General features: G+C 36.5%; 1 protein-coding gene across 2 annotated transcripts in view; it reads right to left on the bottom strand.

Annotated features, from left to right (window-relative positions):
• Window positions 1-5,317: 5,317 nt before the first annotated feature.
• The window catches only part of MSH2 (mutS homolog 2), a 49,502-nt gene continuing 32,090 nt past the window's right edge, over window positions 5,318-22,729 (bottom strand). For both annotated transcript variants that reach the window (XM_016222169.2, XM_016222170.2), the window contains exons 9-16: window positions 20,669-20,792; window positions 18,591-18,741; window positions 15,257-15,354; window positions 13,137-13,382; window positions 11,701-11,905; window positions 10,203-10,450; window positions 8,246-8,421; window positions 5,318-5,764 (exon numbers count right to left, since the gene is read on the bottom strand). In XM_016222169.2, the coding sequence (XP_016077655.1) occupies window positions 5,594-5,764; window positions 8,246-8,421; window positions 10,203-10,450; window positions 11,701-11,905; window positions 13,137-13,382; window positions 15,257-15,354; window positions 18,591-18,741; window positions 20,669-20,792 (1,419 nt within the window). In that variant the 3' untranslated portion in view covers window positions 5,318-5,593. The remainder of the gene's footprint in view (window positions 5,765-8,245; window positions 8,422-10,202; window positions 10,451-11,700; window positions 11,906-13,136; window positions 13,383-15,256; window positions 15,355-18,590; window positions 18,742-20,668; window positions 20,793-22,729) is intronic.

Raw genomic sequence — 22,729 nt, 5'->3', positions numbered from 1 at the left:
GCACACCACCGACTGGGGGTCAAGCCTGCAGCCTGGGCATGTGCCCTGACCAGGAATCGAACCGTGAACTCCTGGGTCCTAGAGGTCCATGCTCACGCCCAGCCAGGCCAATGCAGCTTCTTAATTGCTGTTTCCCAAGTGGGCAGCAGGGGCACAGGGGATTGCCCTTTGCAGTGTCCTTGACGGCCCAAAGACAAACCTTCCACAAGAGGGCCAGCTTCCATGCAGAATCAGAAATACAGACATCTGCACCACACCTCCCTCTACTTTCCTTAACTCCCCTTGCATTGCCCACACCACTCGTTTTGACTTACTTAGAAAGATTAAATTTATCACGTGTATATCTGATTCCTAACTGTATTTTAAGCCTCCGAATAAAAAGAAAAACAGACAGCTCTCAGAGACAGGTTGCTAGGGTTCAAATTCCTGCTCTGCCACTTAGTGGCTATGTGACCTGGGCAAGTTGCTGAATCTGAGCCTAGGGGTTCTCATCTATGGAGCACAGATAATAGATGTAGCTCCTTTAAGAGGAGAAGGCTTGCCCGGCCAGGCGTGGCTCAGCGGTTGAGCGTCGACCTAGGATCCAGGTGATCGGGGTTCAATTCCTGGTCAGGGCACATGCCCAGGTTATGGGCTCGATCAATGACTCATCATTGATGTTTCTCCCTCTCTCCCTCTTCTTTCCTCTCTCTGAAATCAATAAAGATATATTTTAAAAAAAAAAGAGAAGCCTTTTCAGGAGCCCAACACCTTGCCCTTTTCAGATGCCTGCAGTCTTTAATGTTGCCAAATTGTTCACCCACATTGTAGTATTAAGGATTCAATGTGGAAAGTCATTTTCATGATTAATTTGGCTGAGCCAGACAATGTTTAGCAATAAAACATCATTATGTGAAGAAAAATGGATAAAAGATATCTTGCTGGATGGATAATAGTAAAACTTCAGATCAGTGGCTGAACTGAAAATAGTTGTATTAATTAGATTTAACTATACTTAACTTGGTTTCAAGCTGTCTCCATTCAAAATTATTCATGATATTAAAATGATAATTTTAACTGGTGTCAACAAAATTCTAGGACATAAAACACAATAGTATATTGTCCAGAGAGAATTTCCCCTCCTAAATTTAACCATTTAAGAGAGTTTATAATTTCCCTTTACCTCTTTTGAGGTGAACCAAAGATAGCAGCGATGCAGTCTTCTATTCACCAAGTCTAAAAATAAGAGCAAGATGGTCCAGGGAAGGCCGCCAACATCCCACACTGTTCATGCCACTGCTGAATTTCCCAGAGCTGGACGCAAGCCGTGTGTGGGCGCTTCTGTTTGGACAAACCACGTGCCAAAGCAAAAACATGCTAAAATACATTGAATTTGGACCGGTTTCTGAATGTTGTCCGACACCATGGACGCTATGCTTCCAGGGAGGTGGGAAAGCTGTGCAAAGGCCAGGCAAGAGCTCCCCGGCTCCTCCTCAGAGAACCAGAGGCACTGCTGCCGGCACTGAGACGTTTTCTACTTCAGTACTACACCAGAATGTTCAGCCATCTAAACACTGACAAAACAGGTGAGTTCCAAAGCAGCACAATCAGAGAAAGCAGCAGCTCTATCAAGTTGAGTAGGGAGAACATCAGGAAGAAAACAATTGTTTTAAGTTGGGCTCTACTTCCAGGTTTAGTCTAAAAATATGTCTCCTGGGCATTTTCATCATCTTCCCCGGCCACTCTATCTCCTTAACCCGAACACACCAGGAAAACAGTAAGAGCTTTTCTTTGTATATGAAAATTCTCTTTACTTTTCCCCCACAAGCTGATTAACATGGTTTAGTTTATTTCGGACCAGGGGCTGGTTTTTCTTCTGCCTGATCTGCACAACCATTTTAATCAACAGAAAAACTACCAAGCTTAGAGCCACTCAGTACTGAATCAGCAGCTCATACCATATGCTGTGGGTAAAAACATACTTCCAAAAAAAGCTAAATGCAGAAAGACCAAGGATAGAAGATGCATTTAATACTCAAGTCTAACAGGATGTGCTTAGTATGTGGAACACTGAGATTTTAAGGAGAAAAAATTATTTTTAAAATATATCTATCCTTAAACATCTTTCTTCTGTTCTGTTACAAAGAGTATTTTAAGGAAAAAAAAATTATCAAAACAATTGCATCTTGGATAGATTCTTAGTGCTTGCGTTTAAAAATACAAAAAAACCATGTATTTTCTCAGAAATGTGGTTATGTGGACAACAGATTTCATGATAAAATATGGTTGAGTTTGAAATCTCGGATATTTATATATTTGGCTTTATTCTTGTATTTCCAAGTTCATGTTTGAGTGAAGAAAAAGGAAAACCCACTACAATTAAAATTTTACAGCCCAACTGTCTTTGGACAGATTAGAAATTAGTTTATCTTCTGCTTTACTTACACTCACCACTCTAAAAGGACTCTAATTGAAGGCCTAGTTGATTCATTAGCATATACATGTAATAAGCACAGTTTATGTCTGAAACACCCTCAACTGGTCTATTATGTATTTTTTTCATTCTCAAAAACATCTTGGAACTTAAACAAAAAGTCTCTTTTAGAGAAATGAATGCAGCCTGATTTATCAGAACCTGATAAACTACATTTCTTAGAATCAACACCTCCTCCCTCCAATTTTGTGGCCCTCATGGATTGATCACCGTTTTATACGTGCTTTTGTGCAGCAGTCCAAAAACACCCCTTTCACAGCTAACCAGGGGATGAAATTTCATTGGAAAGTTGAAATTGCTTTTTTGAATTATATAAAAATGTCCACGTTTAAATTCTTCCTCTGTAAGTTTGTCTTCTCCCCAAGGTTTTGGTATCCAGCAAAAAAAAAAATGGATGTAACTCATTTTAACGATGATGATAAAAAAGGGCATGGTAAATTTAAGTTAGCATTTTAAAGGACTCATTGGTCTTAAATTTTCATTTGTCATACCAAATTTTAAGTGCTTAAAACATAATTATATAGACAATAATTATCAAGCAAGCACCTGCAAAACCACCACTCAAGTCAAAACAGAATGCTGTAGTGCTCCAGAAGCCTTCTAGAAGAATCTCCCCCCGCATTTGCATCCCATCCCCCTAGAAAGAGACAACCCACTCATGAATGGGACAAACTGCATTATTCCTTATCTGTCATTTGCTTAGTTTTTAAGATGCCATCTATGAGCCTATCACAAACATTCTTGTATACATATTGTAGCACAAAGTGTACAAGCACCGAGAATTACTGGGTCATATGCATATTCTCAACTTTCCTAGATAATTATTCCCACCACAGAAATGTCCTACATCCTCACCAATAGTTGGCACTGTCGCACTTTAAATAGACTGTCAATCTGGGGAGAGTCCTGAAGGGTAACCAGGCATGGTTTCCATTTTTCTGACTGGTGATTACAGACCTTTCCATGCGTATGGACCATTTAGATTTCCTCGGGTAAAGTGCCTAAACTTTTTGAAAAACAAGCTTTGGGATATAATTCACATACTGTAGAGTGCACCCATTTAAAGTGCAAGATTCAAAGACTTTTAGTGTACGTACAGATATGTGCAAACATCAGCAGTCAACTTTAGAACATTTTCATCTCAAAAAGAAACACCATACCCTTTGGCTATCACCTCCCTAGCCACCCATTCCCTGCCTGCCAGCCCTATGCAACCTGTTAATCTACTTTGTTTCTGTACTTTCCCATTTGGACTCTCACACGAATGGAATCATACACAAACTCCTCTGACTGGCCCCTTCACTAATGTTTCCAAGCTGTAGCATGTATCAGTATTTCATGCTTATTAGGGCCCGGTAATATTTCATTATATAGATTATCCCACATTTTGCATATCCATTCATCCATTGATAGACATTTGGGTATTTCCATTTTTATTATTATAATACTGCTATAAACACTTGTGTACAAGTTTTTGTGTGGACATGTTTATTTTTCTAGATATACTACCTAGGAATGGAAATGCTGGGTCATATGATAACAGTTCCTTTGAGGAAATGCCAGACTGTTTTCCAAAGCAACTGCAGCATTTTACATTTCCACAAGCAGTGTATGAGTTTCAACTTTTCCACATCCTCCTCAATACTTGCTCTCTGACTTTGGATTTTAGATATCCTAATGGGTATGAAGTGATTGCTCACTGTAGTTTTGACTAGCATTTCCCTGATGACATTTTGCATATTTCATGTACTTACTAGCCATTTGTATGTCTTCCTTGGAAAAGTATCTATTCAGATCCTTTGCCTTTTAACTGGGCTGTCTTTTTGTTATTGAGTTGTATTAAGACTCTTAAATTTTTTTTTGAAGACTCTTAAGTGTCCATTTTCTTAGTGACTTTATAGGAATTCTTTATTATAGTCTAGATATAAATCCTTTGATATTTTATGTGGTACCAATATGTTCTCCCATTATGGATCTAGCCTTTTTCACTTTGTGATGCCTTTTAAAGAAAAGAAGTTCTTAATTTCAATATAGCTAAGTGTATCAAATTTTACAGATGGTGTTTGTGACAAATCTTTCACAAAGTCGAGGTCATAAAAGTATTTCCCTGTATTACTTTCTATAGAACTTATAAAACTAAACCCTATAAGCTTGGTAGTTTTGCCTTGTACATTTGGGTCATAAATTCACTGGAGTTGATTTTTATATATGATCCAATTTCATTTTATTCCTATACGGATAAGCCATCATCCCATCACCATTTATTGAAAGACTGCTCTTCCCCCCATATTCAGCAAGGCCAGTCACTAACTTTTAACCTCTCCATCTCTTTCCTGTAAAACGAGAGAAGTAGACTAAGTCAGGTTCCCAGTATGAAAGATTTTGTTAAAATCCAGATTTCTAAGTATCTCCACAGACGGGGGGTGGGAGGATGGCAGACAGGGTGAAGGATCACACTAGGACTCTAGATTTATACTAAGTTCCTTGGCTAATGTGTATGCAGACACCCTGGGCTCCTGCCAATAGATGGACACTCTGGGGAAATCACTGGAAAAATTTCCATGGTTTCTTCTAGCTTTAAGACTCTTCACTTTAGCCTGGCCAGGTATGGCTCAGTGGTTGAGCATCGACCTAGGATCCAGGAGACAGCCCATCAATTACAACTCTCTCATCATCGATGTTTCTATCTCTCTCCCTGTCCTTTTCTCTCTCTGAAATCAATAAAGATATATTTTTTAAAAAAAGATTCTTCACTTTTACAAAGTCTCTGTGCTACTTATTTCCTCCATACCACTTGGGCATAAATATGTGTAGAGTCCTACTACAAAGAAATACAATAACAAATTCCACAAACTACATGATTTTATTTGTAAAATTCAACATATTGCCTACTGTTGCCCATGTCCATTTAAGTATTCCTCAATCACAGCTATCACTTTTCAAAATAAGGATCTCTGAAAATGTACTCAGGCAAAGCAAAGTATTACTAAATATTTTATTAAGTTGATACCCCATGGGCATAAATTGCCATCACAATGTAAAATGGACTAATATAAAACACTACAAAGTATTACAGACTATAGCTTATCAATATTATCTTCATTCTGTTAGTGGATTTTCTCACGTAGTAACCTTTATTCGTGAAATGATTTCATTTACAAACCCGTTATTCTTCGCTATCACCTCAGCTTTCAGCTGTTTTAACTTCATCATAACATTTTCTTCCGACATTTCAGTAAAAGGTATTTGCTTCACCTTGGATAAAAACTCTTGAATAATTTTTTCGCCTTGCTGAAAAACATGTGAATGTCCCATTAGTCTTTAAAATGTCTTTTCTAAAAGTTACATTAAATAATAATGAATTGTTTCATTAAACTTCCACCTAAACATGCCACTCAATATTTTAAAAACATTCTTTAAATTTTAAGTGTGCACGGTCTAGTATATACAGTTGACCCTTGAATAAAACAGAATTTAGGAGTACTGACCTCCCTGGGCAGCTGCAGATCTGTGTATAACTTTTGACTCCCAAAAAACTTAACTACTGATAGCCTGCTGGTTGACCGGAAGCCTTACTGATAACATAAACAGTCAATTAACACATATTGTGTATGTTATGTGTATTACATACTGTATTCCTAAAATACATTAGCTAGAGAAAATGTTATTAAGAAAGTAATAAGAAAATACATTTAAAGTATTTATTGAAAAAATTCACATATAAGTACACCCATGGAAATTCAAACCCTTGCTGTTCAAGGGTGAACTGAATGGCAAAACCCTTAGTTGATCATACTTCCTTACAGCAAGGCATTAAAAGGGTGCTCATAGATATACATTCAGCTGCTAATGAGAAGGGGCTGGATACTTCAATAGTTCCCAAATTCCTCGATTTTCATACCTGATATATGTAAATGTAGGCTTCTGAGAGAAAAAGAATTCAAGGTTTACAAGTACTATAAGGCATAAACAGCAACTGAAAATTTAATACTCATACACAGGATGTTTCTTTTTTAATTTATTTTTCTGCCTAGTTATTACCATTCTAAAGAATGCTTATTACTTGCCATGTAACCTATGGGCAAATTCTTTACTCACATTCCTTACCCATACAATGAGGATACTACTACCAACCTCACAGGGCTATTGTGAGAATTGAAGAGTTAACGTGTGTAAAGTACAGTGCCCTGCAATGGGTAAGTACTATGGAAATGTTTATCATTGTATGTGAAGTAGTCTGCTTTTCACACAGGGAGCCAGTTGATAATAAGTGCCTTAAAGGTGAAAGAAAGATACGTATCAAAAAAAGAAGGGGAAAAATACTTCTCTATTAAAAAAGTGCATTTTTGTCTCCCTTAACTTGAAAATTTTTCACAATACATTGTAATGAATATTATCAAAAGTATATGGCTTCTGTTCCAACTGGAAGCCAGGGATTATATAAGGAGTCTACCTAATCCCAGATCACACAGAACTGTGATGCCAATACCAAGACCATTTCATATGCAGGATGGCAATCTTCCATACTTAAAGCTATTAACAAGTTATAACACATTGTTCCTGATTATATAGGCACAACAGATGAAATCATACTTTTAAGCTCAAAAATCATATACATCACCAATTACTGTTAATAATCAGTTATCCTTCAAGTAAGAACAAAACATTTACTGGTAAAAGCTAAAAACATGACAAGTAAAAAGTTGTCACAGTAAATGTTGCTAGAACCCAGTAGTGAATTAAGATTCTTTTCATTATTACAGAGAATCATCCTTTAATTTTTAAAAAGTACACTGGGCATATGCTTGTACCTTTCTGTGTGAGCCTCTAAATTTCACCCATCACTCAGAGAAGGCCCATTTCTCCCACGAGAACTGACATCCCGCCCACAAGCAGCTTTCCTGAGTAAACATTTGTTATATGACATTTTATTCTTTATGACTATGACATATTCATTATTCTTATCTCTCCAACTATATCCTAAACAACTGGAGGACAGGAACTATTTTTATTTCGTTGGTATCACTTTAACTAAAGCACTGAGTAAATATGCACCTTAGCTGGACTTGATAATCATTTATGAAGTAATTAAAGATCTGCTTGGACGTCTATTAACTCCTTTGAATTACTTATTTTAAACCTAGACAAACTGTCCTAGCCTCCTACTTTTTAAAAAATTTATCTTTGCTGCCCAGCTGGTGTGGCTCAGCGGTTGAGTATTGCCCTAGGATCCAGGAAATCGAGGTTCGATTCCCAGTCAGGGCACATGCCTGGGTTGCGGGCTCAATCTCCAGTGGGGGGCGTGGAGGCAGCCGATCAATGAAGTCTGTCTGTCTGTCTCTCTCTCTCTTCCTCTCTCTGAAATCAATAAAGACATTTTTTAAAAAAATTTATCTTTGCTGAAAGCATTACAGATGTCCCCCCTTCCTCCCCATTGATCCCCTCCCCTCCACCCTGCATCTCCCTTCACCCCGCATCTCCCTTCACCCCTGCCCCTGCCCCCAGGCCTTCACTACACTATTGCCTGCCTGTCTATCCTCCTATTTAAATCTGGCACTTGAAATGTTACCTTTTGATCATGCAGATGTTTATACAGTGCAGAAATTAAAATGATACAGATGAATTCTTTGCCATGCAAAGAAATGTAAGTGAACCCCAATAGTGATCAATAAGTAAACATTACAATCATATAGGGAAAAAATAACCTATCTTGGCGACCTGATATATGTAACAATACAGAGGTTAAATAACTACAGAATCAATCTGACAAACCTCTCTTTCCAGATAGCACCTCTTTGCTGCTGGTTCCATTTCATCATTTTCTTGTGATACTCCGATATTCTGAAACTCCTCTAGTTCCAGGGCTTTTTGTTTAGCACACTCTATTACATGCCTAGGAAAATTAGCAAGCTCTGCAACATGAATCCCAAAACTTTGATCACAGACACCTACAAGAAAGTGGGAAGATTAGTGGGGGGAGGGGGCAGGGTAGGAAGAGACAGCATTTTATATAAATGGAACTTAATCCTTCTTACCTTGTCATTAGAAAACTCAATTTTGTATTATTTCAAACACATTAGCCAAACGTTTCAGAGTAACAGAGATAAAGGAATTTTAATTAAGCCTCCAGTGAAAAGTGATTATGACCTAGCTCAGTGCTATATTTTATCCTTGACAAATGTAGTAGAAAAATAAAAATAGCAGAGAAAAAGCTTGACAGATAATCCTCAAAGGCCTAGACAAATATCTGAATCTGAAGAAAAATTAATCAACTGTATCTCTCTGAGGTTTTCTCATTTCATAAGGGAAGAATTAAAGTACTAAGAAAAAAAAATAAATGTAAAAGTGTCATTAATTAAGAGGAGCATTTAATTCAAAATATACTGATTTATTACTAGTGATTGGTCTAGCCTCTGGATCCGCCTACATAATTCTCTAGAGATAGTGACTCCAGAAAACTGGCTGGATAAATAAATTTAAAAATAAATAAATTACTTACCATTCTTACATAATCTCATTCTGATTCTAAACTACTACAAACAAATGACAATGGAATTTTTTGACCCAAATCACTAGTAAATTTATAGACTAGGTTGATGATCTTCATCACCATTTGCAAAAAACAGACTTAAGACATTCTTTCCAAATGTTTAATACAAATGACGCTTGCAGTTATTATAAAGCTTCCATTTTTGCCTCAATTATGTATCAACTGCATATTGTTGGGGGGCCTACTTGCATTCTTGAGCTGAACACTTTGCACAACTAAGAGAAACAAATAAAAATAGAAGCATATGTTTGATAAACACCCACATTGAAGGACAAACTTATTCCTATCTTCTTTGTACATCATTTGGTATTTTTTAAAATATTCTGAACCCACATATATAACACACAAAACATAATAATTTAAAAGCAAAGCTTCAACTTTATGCTAAATGCCAGGTCCAACTAAAATATATTATCTATATTTTATGTTGATAATAATAATGCAAACACAGTAACGCAAAAGAATTCCTACTGAAGCATAAATAACAAAAGGATAAAAGACCCCAAAGTAATTATCTCACTTATGTGCAACCTACTGATGCAGTAAAATGTGTTCATCAGGAAGCCATCTGAACAAGTTATTCTGATGATTGGTGAAATGTTTAAGTAATATAAAAACTTTACAGCACATTAATCTCATCAATTCAGTAATCTGATTAGCTGCCACACCCACAAATGACTTTTCTGACAGACTGAAATGCCTATAAATGAAGTCATTCTTTACATAACTACTAACAATTTCAGGAACTCTGGAAACCCCAGCTTTAAATGAACCTGTTTATGTAATACACCCTTAACATAACCAGATCATTATAATACAGTTTAATAAACAGTACCAGCTAGAGCCTTGGAACTTCAGAGCTTATTGTTACTATTTGCTAATTTGACGAGAAAGTACACTGATCTACGAGGTAGTATAAAATTCCTCTGTGATGACATTCAAGAGCATAAATTATTTTTTCTGTGATTGTTTTAGAGTGAGTGGTCCTACTATAAGACACAGAAATAGAGATAATGTACCATGTCCCTGCTCCCAGACTGTGAATTAAGAAATAAATGTGTTCTGTAAAAATGTCAATAATTCATACTAAAATTTACAATAAGGCAACTACTGATGATTTCAAGGAAGTTCTCCACTGTCACACTCTAAATTTTCAGTATACCAGTGGTCTACACTCACCTTTCTTCACCTGATAAAGCATAGTTAAGGTTTCTTCAGTAGTTAGTGCTGTGACATGCAGATTGTTAACAGTTGGTATCTGACTGGCCAAGGCAGTAAGTTCATGAAAATGGGTTGCAAACATGCAAAAAGCACCGATTTTTGTTGCAATGTACTCTGATATGGCCCATGCTAACCCAAATCCATCATAGGTAGAGGTTCCTCTTCCCAATTCATCTATAATTATTAAAGAATCTTTGGTTGCAGACCTGAAACACATAATTACATGAAAATGTCCCAAAAAATAATAATGCAAGAAACAAAATTAAGACAATATAACAGAAAAGATATGCCACAAACATAACAGATTCATTACTTTAATGTTAAAAATTTCGACAAAGTCAATAAAAAGCACTCAAACTTCAGGAGAGAAAAATGGGCATGGACATGAACAATGGATAGAAGAAGAAACAAATGGCAAAAAAAATCAAATCAGCCAAGATTTAAAAAAATAATAATACCAGCCCTGGCTGGGTAGTGACTCGGTTAGAGCATCGCCCTGATACACCAAGGTTGTGGGTATGATCTCCAGTCAGGGCACATACAAGAATCAACCAATTGCATAGATAAGTGGAACAACAAATCAGTGTTTCTCTCTCTACAATCAATAAGTAAAAATTTTTTAAAATATATAATATCACACGAAGATGGGACAAGGGTATGAAAATCTGTGTGCCTGCCATAATACTTAACCAAATGTAAGGAGGGAAAATTTTTTTTTTTAATTAGAGAATATGACAGTTCTCCATATAATTATTGGTCATTTATTTCCTTTTCTGTGAACTGCCATTGACATCTTTTGCTTATTTCTTTAATCTTTAAGTTATGAATATTAACTTGTTAACTAATTACTATACTGAACAAACAATACTCAACACATAATTTACTAAGGACACCAAAAACCAAAAGGCATAGCCTCTGTGCCTTCAAAGAAACTTCTGAAAAGTAAAATAAAGACAAGAGATTTCAGTACCCTCTAAAATAAAAACGTAACAAATTTCAGATATGGCAGAGTTCAATGAGGAAATAACCTAGACCTTAGGTTCATGTCTGTCTGTCTGTCTCTCTCACTCTCACCCACCCCCCCACACACACACATAATCACTGAAAATGAATTTCTGTCACTAGGGCCTGTAAAGATTGGAAAGGACTTGGGTAAAGGGCAAGGAGGGACCATTCCAGGTAGTGTGAACAGTGTAGGCAAACACATGGTAGTAGAAGAATATAAGGTGAAGAACTACCAGAAACCTTAAGAAGACAACTTTAAAAATCAAAGTTTTCCACAACTATCCCCAATCACCCTTTTAAGATAATATAAAGTATAAAAAGCTCACATAAAAACTATTACACTAGACAAAAGCTAAGTCCTCAGATGTTTTTACAGGTGAATCTGCAAATGTACTTCTCATAGGATAGGGACATTCATTTCCATTTTCAGGGAACTGGGAAATGCACTCACCTGAGAATAGAAGCAGTTTCTAACATTTCAGCCATGAAGGTGGAGACTCCTTTCAACTGACTGTCACCAGCCCCTACCCGAGCCAAGATACAGTCCACAATGGATACTTCTGCCGACTCACATGGCACAAAACACCCAATTTGGGCCATGAGAACAATCACCCCAGTTTGGCGAATATATGTTGATTTACCTCCCATATTGGGGCCTATAAAACACATTATATCAAAAAGCAAAATTATTTACTTCTGCTAATAAATTGACTGTTAGCCCTAAATTACACATTGGTGATTAATCACCTAGGTAATATGATGTGACATGAAAGAAACAGAACCATAAGCTGCCCAAAGACATTAACAAAGTTGCTGCCAATACTACTCCCTGAAGCAATGCTATTTTCTCTTCAGACAAACCTATACTGCTCCCTTCATGGAGAGGACGCATAAGAAAATATATCTTACCTATAACTTGACTATGTCCTAGAAAGACCACAGCTCACAGAGCTGCCTGCAGAATAAATTTATAACATCCAGAAAAGTAGTATAGCCCTAATTGACTAAAAACTGTAACTCATTAATAAATGGGCTATTAGTGAATGGATCAGTATGGTCAAATCCTTCAAACCACTTAAAACCCACACTAAAGCCCTAAGACATGACCCTACTTCTGGAAAATGAACAATTTACATGTCCAGGTTAGATTATATAAACCTGAAAATCCATTTGGGGAAATAGAATACATTTGCCCAGAGACTCCTATCTCCCTCCCTTGTTTTTTGGAACCTGGTTAAGATCTCTCAAAACATTTTAGTTTGAGAGACTAGCTGCACTAGTCTGCAAGTGTCATGTCTTTATTTTCTTGTTTTTTTAATATATCTTTATTGATTTCACAGAGAGGAAGAGATGAAACATCAATGATGAGAGAGTCCTTGATTGGCTGCCTCCTGCACATCCCCAACTGGGGATGAGCCTGAAACCTGGGCATGTGCCAACTGGGAATCGAATCTCGATCGCCTGGATCCTAGGTCGATGCTCAACCGCTGAGCCACACCCGGCCAGGCAAGTGTCGTGTCTTTAAAAGAACTGCTAACCTAAACTGAGGTCATCCCAGCAGCCAATTCTGCTTGATCTTCAATGACCTCACTACTGAACGAACTGACTCAAAGGTAAGCTTTGAGGAAGAAGAGATGTTCATTTTTAAATGCCCTAAACTCCTAGAACAGAAGTTTCTTATAAATACAGTATTTTCTCATAAGCCTTTACCCCCCCTCAAATCTTTCTTTCCTCTAATCCAATGTGAATATATTATTCATTCATATAAATAACATTCTTTTTCCAATGTCAAAAACTAGGATTTTCTTCATCAATTTTAAGCATATGTTCATTCCAACATTAAAAAAGGAACATTACCCAAAATAGTCCATAAATTAGGATTTTTACCAGTAATGATGTGAAACATCTGTTTATCTTTTTCAAAGTGAACATCATTGGGAATAAATGCAACTTCATCTTGAACTTCAACACAAGCATGTCTGGATGCTTTCAAAATAATTCTTCCTTCTCCTTTCTCCAAAATGACGGGTCGTACATATGGAACAGGTGCTCCATTGGACACATGAGCAAAGCTGACAACAGCATCTAGCTGAGCTAACACGTCATTGAGTGTCTGCATCGGTTCTACATAGCCTATACAAAAACAGAAAAGGTACACAGGAACACTGGATAATAAAAAATATATAGAAGCAGCTTTAAAAGTAAATTTAACTTCCCCATTTGGAAATTATAAAATTATGTAAATTATTTCCTAATTTAAGTAACTTTAAAAAAATTAATAGAAGTTTGCTACAACTCAAAACTAACACCTAAAACTCAACATGAGGTTACAATGTGTTGCTACATTTTCCAACACTATGAACAGATTTCAAAAATACAAAGAGTATGATGCCCCCTTACCAAAATCCATTAAAATATAAAAGCACACAACTGCTTATAAAGAAATGAGGTAATTTTTTTAACAAAAACCCTATTAAGGAAAAGCTGTCATAATTTATTAATAAGGAAAGAAAAGCAAGGTGCAGTAATATCTGAGGCATTTGCAATTTTAAGACACATCTTTTTCTAAAACTTAAGAGTCTGAAACCAGAATGGCATTTCATTTCACAATTATCCTAAGAAACATGCAAATAACAGGTAATAAGATATAATGGGAGCATCAAGGCCTGTGCATGTAAGACCTGACTGTCAAGACTTTTACTTCAGCATTTTTTTCTCATCAGTATCACATGCAATTGAATTTTAGCATAAATGTAGATCCATAAATATTACTTACAATACTTTCAATAAGATTTGTCTGCTAGAGCATTAAAACTAAAAGCTAATTAATTGAAAGGTATCATTGCCCCTTAGAATAGTAACAGTAGATGTTTCTTGACTTCACTCAAATACTCATTTCATAAAATATGATTTGCCTCTTGGAAAGTTGTAAATAAAACTGCTTCTACTTAACAGTTCTTATTTGATATTGAACACCAATCTGACACTGATGAACTTAAGGAACTGTTCATTATAAACAAAAGCAGATCAGAGAGACCATGTCTTATGCTTATTAGTGAACAGAATTGAGATTCACGAAGTAGATATGACCCAAGATTTTTATGGTAGTGATGTCTGGATTGAAACTCTCAGTATTTCCTTGGAATTATTTTTATTCCATAGAGAATAAAACCTTACTATATAAAATGAAAAAACAAAACAAAACCCTAAAGGCTATTGTGTACATTAAAAAGTCCCTGATACATGCAAGGCAAAGCATGTTTAGACAATAACAATGGTTAAGATTTCAGAATAGATTCTAAAATTTTAATAGGTTGGAGGGGTTGATGTAATGGACCTATATGTAATGTAGAACTACCACACAGACATCAATGTGTCAAAAGCTTCAAGGGATATTCAAGATAATAATATTCAATTTTAGAAGAACACAAAATTATAAGTATTCAAATGACAGGAAATTGGACTCATCTTTGATTCCCTTGCTCCCCATAAAAGTGATAAAATGTTTTAAAAATAAAAATGAACACAAATGGGCCCTGGCTGGTGTGGCTGTTGATTGAAGCACTGTTCCGTACACCAAAAGATGGCAGGTTCGATTCTTAATCAGGACACACACCGAGGTTACGGGTTTGACCATGTTGGGGCATTTGTGGGAGGCAACTGATCAATGTTTCTCTCTCACACTGATGTCTCTGTCTTGTTCTCTATTCCTCTCTCTAAAATCAATTTTTAAAAAATTTTTTGTCCCAGCTGGCATGGCTCAACAGTTGAGCATCGACCTATGATCCAGGAGATTATTACAGTTTGATTCCTAGTCAGGGCACAAGCCTGGGTTTCGGGCTCGATCCCCAGCAGGGGGAATGCAGGAAGCAGCCAATCAATGACACTCATCATTGAAGTTTCTCTCTCTCTCTCCTCCTCCCCCTTCCTCGCGCTGAAACCAATAAAGATATATTAAACAAACAAACAACCAGGTCACATTCAGAATGTACTAGCTCTATTATTACCTGAAGAAATATTGACAATTTCTTTAACAATGGCATTCTGGGCTTCCTCGTACTCAATTTTATTTTTGGTATATTCTTCATTAAGAGAAGTCAAAGCCCTGCAAATCAAGATAATATTATTTTTTAAATGAAAACATCTACTGAAGGTAATGTGCACTGCATAAAATATATCCAGAGTATCTATCCTATAAAGCATCAAAACAAAAATTGAAATGGAAATATCAGCAGAAAATGAGGAACTCATTAGGGAAAATTATGATTGGAATTCAATGCATTAACATTTATGCTGCTTGCAATACTAGCATAATTCTTCCTATAACAATTATTCCATTGGGTAATTCTGACCTGTAGCCTTTTCAAAAATATTTGAATGAAATAAGTCTTCATCCTTACTTAGGGTAGAGGCCATCCCGACCCTTATAAAACACACACACACACACACTCTCTCTCTCTCTCTCTTTCTCTCTCATTGTAATGTAATTGTCCTTTGATGCTAAAAGTTGCCAAAGTAAAGAAAATGTTTTGAAAACTAAATCTTATTGAGGAATTTAAAGAGAAAATAAAAACCAAAGGCTGAAATAAAAAATGCAGAACATGAGAATACAGTCTAAAGAAAAAGTATTCATTCACTGGTATCAAAGGAAGGGTTTGAAATTAAAAACAAAAAGACAAAATGAGAGTGCATAGAAAAATATAAGAGGAGGAAGGTCCTGGCTGGCTCAGCACAGTGGTTAGAGCATCAACCCTAGGACAGAAGGGTCACAGGTTTGATTCCTGATCAAAGGCACGAACCTCAGTTGCAGGTTTGATCCTAGGCCCTGGTCAGGGTGTGTGTGGGAGGCAACTTATCGATATTTCTCTTTCCCCCTCCTCCCTCTCTTCCACTCTAAAAATCAGTGGAAAATATATGCTCGGGTGAGGATTTTTTTTTAAAAAAAGAGGGGGAAATACTTATCATAAGAAGGGCATCACTAAATGAAGACAGTAATTGTGAACTTGATGAAATTAGCCAATGACATGATTCACATATACAGCTCAAGAACAGTACATGGGCAAGCAGCAGCATAAAAAGACTGCTACAGAACATGCAAATGAAAAGAATTACAAAAAAAAAACCAAGAGGCAAAGACATTATAAAAGTGAGACTGCTGTGTGAAGGAAAGAGCTGCAAGAGATAAAAGAAGGTGGGCAGAGACCAGATTGTATAGGTCATAATAAATAAACATAGGGTGTCCCCCAAAAATGCATACACATACTTTAAATAATTACAAAGGCAATGTTTATTAAAATACATTTCATTTTCAAAACTGAGCTATCAGCTGTTAAAGTGTATATACATTTTTGGGCGATACCCTGTGTTTCAGTGTTTCTTGGATGACAGACACTGGACAATTTTAAGAGAGAAAATTACATGATCAGGTCAGACACAAAGCAAGCATTCAATCTATTGGGGGGGGAGGGGATCAGTGAATGAATAACAACTTTTGTGATCACTGCGGTCATTCATTCAATCTCTTTTACATGTTACAACTAACAAATGAGTGGTTTGAAGATGATTATAACACCCCAAAAGTTCTATCTTATCTAAGCCAAAATATATGTATTTCTTAAATCACAGATAAAGTGTGGTGGAAAAACTACTAAATTTAAAAACAGAAGACTTAGGTTTAAGTATCTAGCTGTCTAATCCTGGGGAACTGGGAGTTTCAGCTTCTTCATCTAAATATGAAAGTCCTGGTTGGCATGGCTCAGTTGGTTGGTGCTGTCCCATGCACCAAAAGATTGCTGGTTTGATTCCTGGTCAGGGCACACACCCAGGTTGCAGGCTCAATCCCTGGTCGGGAGCACGCAGGGGGCAGTGGATTGGTGTTCCACGTTCACATGAATGTTTCTCTTTCTCTCTCCCTCTCCCTTCCTCTCTCTAAAAATCAATAAAAATATTTTAAAATAAGAGAGAAATATACCTGACCTATTTATTTTAGAGAACTGTTATGAGAAGCAAGTTAAACAGACTATTTTCATTACTGGGGTATCTGAACACCTAGAATAACACCTGCACATAACAGCCACTCAAAATATTTGTTAAGTAAACGAATAAAGGGGGAATCATATATACAAAAATATTGCAGCCCTGGCTGGTGTGACTCAGTTGGTTGGGTGTCATCCTGTATACCAAAAGGTTGTGGGTTTGATTCCAGACAGGGCACATGCCCAGGTTGCTGCTCAATCCCCAGGAGGGGGCGTGTAGGAGCAGCCGATGGATGTTTCCTCTCCTTCCTTTTTCTTTCTCTAAAATCAACTTTAAAAAACCTTTAAAGAAAGAAAGAAAAGAAACCACAAAAATCATTAAAAAAAAAAAAAGTACTGGAAATATTCAGAGAGGTGGGAGTAAGGCCAGCCATAAATTCTAGTACAGAGGAGAAAGGGATTAATGCCCCACACCCCTGCCCACTTCAAAGTCAATGAAGATTTATTTTATTTATTTTTAAAAATACACTTTATTTTTAAATAAAGTGAGAGAGGAAGGGAATTGGGGGAGAGAGATGGAAACATCAATGATGAGAGTCATTGATTGGCTTCCTCCTGCACACCCCCTACTGAGGACCGAGCCCAAAACACAGATATGACCGCAAATCGAACCTTAGTCCTCTGGATCATAGCTCAACCACTGAGCCATGCCGGCTGGGCACAGAAATTTTATTTTAAAATAATTTTTTCTTCACCTATGAATAATTTGCCTCAGGAACTTCCTAACATCAGCAAGAAAAAGGCAGAACAAAACTGGTAAGATATTTTTCAACATGGAGCTTGATTTTTTAAAAAGCTGCAATCTAATGAGTGGACTCATTAAGACTGGTAGACATCTTCCTAAACTAATTTATATAGCCACTTAATATACCAAAAGAACTTTTTTACTTCATAAACGATAGCAAAATTTTCTTAGAAAAAAACAACATGTGAAAATGTAACTATAGCAGAGATATGAGGGGCAACTAACTCTTGATATGAAAATGTACTATAAAATAGATGTAATACAATCTATTCCGTATTGACAAAAGAATCGTGAGACAGATATGTGAAAAAATAATCTTATAAAAAGATCCAAAGTGCTACTTCAGTTAATAAGGAAAAGAGGGATTATTTAACAAGTGGTATTGGGACACCTGACTAGCCTCTTGTAAGAAAATAAAGCTTCAGTCTTACCTTATGCCTTATCTCATTAACAGTAAATATGATAAAAGTTCCATATCATAGAAAGTTCACATTTCATCAGAGAATAATTTAGTTCTATACAATTACTGAAGGCTTAAAAATATAATACATGCTTACAAACCTATTGGTAAATTTAACACCATTCTTCTGGATGTCTATGGTACTGAAGTTTTTATTGTTACGAAGGACTTTTTCTTCCTTACACGTTACCCGAAAATAATATCCAAACTGTGAATTGGAATCCAATTTAATCTGTTTGCCAGATTCCAAACCTTCATGATCAGGGAAAAAAAGAACAAGTTTGTCATAGATATCAACAGCCATTTTTCCATGTAAATGTTTCAAATAATTAAATCTAAAGAGTGAAAAACATTTTTATTACATGATAGCATACTGAAAATTATTAATATTACTTAGATAAGAAAGATAAAAACCCTACTTCACCTAAAAAACTACATGAATTAAGGATATCTATAAAATCCTTAAACTTCCTTATTAATGTTGGCTTCTGATGTAGATGCGCTCTCAGGTTAACCCAACAAAGGGATGCAGAGCACCAGCAGTGGGCAGCAAGCACTGTTCCAGATGCTGGGAGGGTAAGATACAGCCCCTGCCCTTGAGGAGTTCTGCATGAGGGTTCTTTAGTTAACCAAAGCATTTCTCTGGAAGACAGAGAAAATCAAAGTGAACAAATACTTTCCAAACAAAAACTGGAAACTCTGACAATGAAACTCTAGAAAAACTAGGACAAATATTTTTTGTGAAGTGTAGGAAACTTCACAAAACAAGCAATGATAGATCAGCTAGACTTTATGCAACAAAGATTTTTGAGTTTTTATAAGTCTGTCCTCTCCTCATAATCTCACTCATCAATGTGATCTTCAAACCACAAACCAGAAGACAGAGATAGCATCTACAAATTTATTTGCTGAAGCATGGCTATCAAATGTTGTTAGCAGCAAACAACTAAAGACATGCCTCACTTGACTGGGGAGCAAAGGGACTGCAGAGAGCTACAGCGTGAAGAGGGTGAATTTCATCATTATTCAAAGGCACAATCCTTTTTCTTTTTTAATCCTCGCCCGAGGATATTTTTTCCATTGCTTTTTCAGAGGGGGGGGGACGGGGACACTGACTGGTTGCCTCCCGCACATGCCTGGACTAGAGCGGGGGACTGAGCCTGCAGCCCTTTGCCGGAATTGAACCTGGGACCCTTCAGTCCATCAGCCGATGCTCTAAGCACTGAGCAAAACTGGCTAGGACAAAGGCATAGATTCTCGACGCAAGGATCCAATCCATATACAGACTCTCCACAGAAACTATGTGCACATTTTTTAATATGAAGTTATGGACATATTTCTGGGAACAGGGTCCATAACTTGCATCAGATTCTCCAAAAGTTTAAGTATTACAGCTCTGAGTGGGTTTATAGTTCAAATGCTAAGACTCACCTTATTCATTCAGCACACATGTGAGTGATTTTCAGAACAAAGAGGTTTACAAATTTAGAACAAAACAGTGTGAATAGTGTAAGACTAATTGGGGAATTAATCTAGCATAGCAGGCATTTTAAAAATTGATATTAATGAAGTGCTCAGGAACCCCACAGCCAAAACAATGAACTATTTCTAGTAGAATTAGGGTTATAGAGGAGATGACACTTAAAACAGGTCTTATTTAAAAGACATGATACAGCCTGGCCGGCATGGCTCAGCGATTGAGCAACGACCTAGGACCCAGGAGATTGTGGTTCAATTCCCGGTCAGGGCACATGCCTGGGTTGTGGGCTCCATCCCCAGTGTGGGGGTGTGCAGGAGGCAGTTGATCAATGACTCTCTCATCATTGATGTTTCTATCTCTCTCTCTCCCCCTCCCTTCCTCTCTCTGAAATTAATAAAGATATAATTAAAAAAAAAAAAAGACATAATACAAGGGCCTGTTAGGTGATTTTTTTGGGCAGGAATGGGGAGTCACACTAGGGTTTAGGGAGTTACTAAGAGATGAGTCTGAAAGAGCAGGAAAGGCTTTGAATGTAAAGTACCCTGTGTGCCAGCTGTGTTTGTAATTTTATTCTGTAGTAAAAGGGTCTGGAACTTTAAATAAGGAAGTTGACACAATCAACTGTGTCTTCTAGGAAAGTAAATCTCACACCAGTGGATATTATGTAGACAAAAGAATTATCCAACAGCCCAATCTTACCTAAATCTCTAGCTGTACTTATTAATGTTGATTGCATCTTCTTTTCTAAACCATCCATTATTTCTCTTAATTCACTCAGATTAGGATCAAATGAAGGTTTTACAAGGAATTCATGGTTTTCCACCTATAAACAGAGCAAAGAGTAGTTAAATTTTAAAGATGGAAGTCATGAAGCAAGTATGTTTTTTTACTTAAGATTTCACTGATGTTTTGAGTTAAATGACTCACTACTCATAAGTTCCTCAGTGACAACTATAAGCTTCTATTTATTAAGAGATGTAAAGTTCTGTTTAGTAGGAGCTTAGAGCTCTAAATGTACAAAATTATCCATGTGAAACAGACATCGTGCTATTGATGCCATTATTTTTATTTACGTTTGAGTATTACTTTTATTTATGTTTCCACTAAACAATGTTCAAAACATTTTTCCTAAACGTTACTAAAGAATGCTAAATGTTCAAAGCCTGTAACAGAATGTTTAGTTTTTGCCCAAACCAAGGATCCACTTCAGGAATCTCAAAAAGTCAGCTCTAAAAAAACACTATAGAACAGAAGTTCATCAAAATCTCGTAATTTAAAAACATACTCTCACCAGGCCAATGTGGCTCAGTGGCTGAGCATCGACCTAGGATCCAGGACATTGTGGTTCAATTCCCAGTCAGAGCACATGCCCGGGTTGCGGGCTCAATCCCTGGGGAGGGAGGCATGCAGGAGGCAGCCCATCAATGACTCTCTCATCACTGATGTTTCTATCTCTCCCCATCTCCCTTCTTCTCTCTGAAATCAAGAGACATATCTAAAAATTTTTTTAAATTAAAAATAAAAACATACTTTTAAGTACTTAGTTTCCGTAAATTCTTTTTAAAAAAAATATATTTGTATTGATATACAAACTACTGAGCCACGCTGGCAAGGCAATTTCCCTAAATTCTTACCAATAAATAACCAGCAAGAAATCATAATGAAAAATAGATCTCATAATAGTAAAAACACACAAAATATTTAGAAATAAAGTCTTGATTTAATAGGATTTTTATAAAGATAACTGCCCATTGGAAGATTTAAAGGAACTAATAAGTGAAGAGTCAAACTCTGAAAAGAAAACTAAATCAATATTAAGATCTTCTCATTCCTACTAACTGTCCAATATAAATCTCTTTTTGAAAGAAAACAAAATTTAAACAGACAAAATTATGAATGAATATTTAAAAAAAATAAATACTCTAAGGACCACATGCCAAACTGAGTACCCTTCAGCAATAACTCACTACTCCCACACAATCTGGGATAATAAAATATACCACCCAACATACCCATTACAGCACACTTACACAAAGAAGATAGAAAAAATAAACCCAGGTTTGGAACTCCAAAATGGGATAATGATATCAAGAAACAAGAATAAGGAAGTTAGGTCCTAACAATATCATTAAAGTACAAATAAGTACAACATAGCAATGAAAAGAGATACTACTGAATCAAATGAACTGTACTGACATAATAGAAAGACGATATAATCGGAGAGAATTCACATGAAAGCTAGAGATTAAAGTCACTAGAGAGGAGAAAGAAATGTGGAGGATACTATTATCTTAAAAAAAAAAAAAAAGAAAAAAAGCATTTTTTCAAATAAATGTGTAGTTGAGTTAGAGAAAACCAGGGTCTGAGCTCCTGCAAAGTAAGAGCCCCAGCATAAAGCCAGGAGGAGAGGAGGCGGGGAGAAGGTACATTTAAAACACTCACTTCATGATAAATACCAACAATAGGGAAACCTGCCTGCACCCCTGGGAAAGGGAAGGTGGGGATAGTACCTCTTCCCTGACTATGTGTGACTAAAAGCCTACCTTCACTGGGGTTTGGATTTCAAACATCTGCTATTTGTTTTGGCAGTGGAAAAGGCTGCTGCTAGTTGGCCATTTCTATTATCCCCTCTCCTTCTACAGTGATGGAACTGCCAAATTTTCACAGGAAACATAACTACTAAGAACAAAAAATACACTTTGCAGCTTCCCTTGCAGCTAGGTGTTGGCTTGACTAAATTCAGGTCATTAGAATGTGTCT

This window comes from Miniopterus natalensis, chromosome 13, assembly GCF_054644295.1.
Source record: "Miniopterus natalensis isolate mMinNat1 chromosome 13, mMinNat1.hap1, whole genome shotgun sequence".
NCBI lineage: Eukaryota > Metazoa > Chordata > Mammalia > Chiroptera > Miniopteridae > Miniopterus > Miniopterus natalensis.
This window is presented reverse-complemented; position numbering and strand designations above follow the sequence as displayed.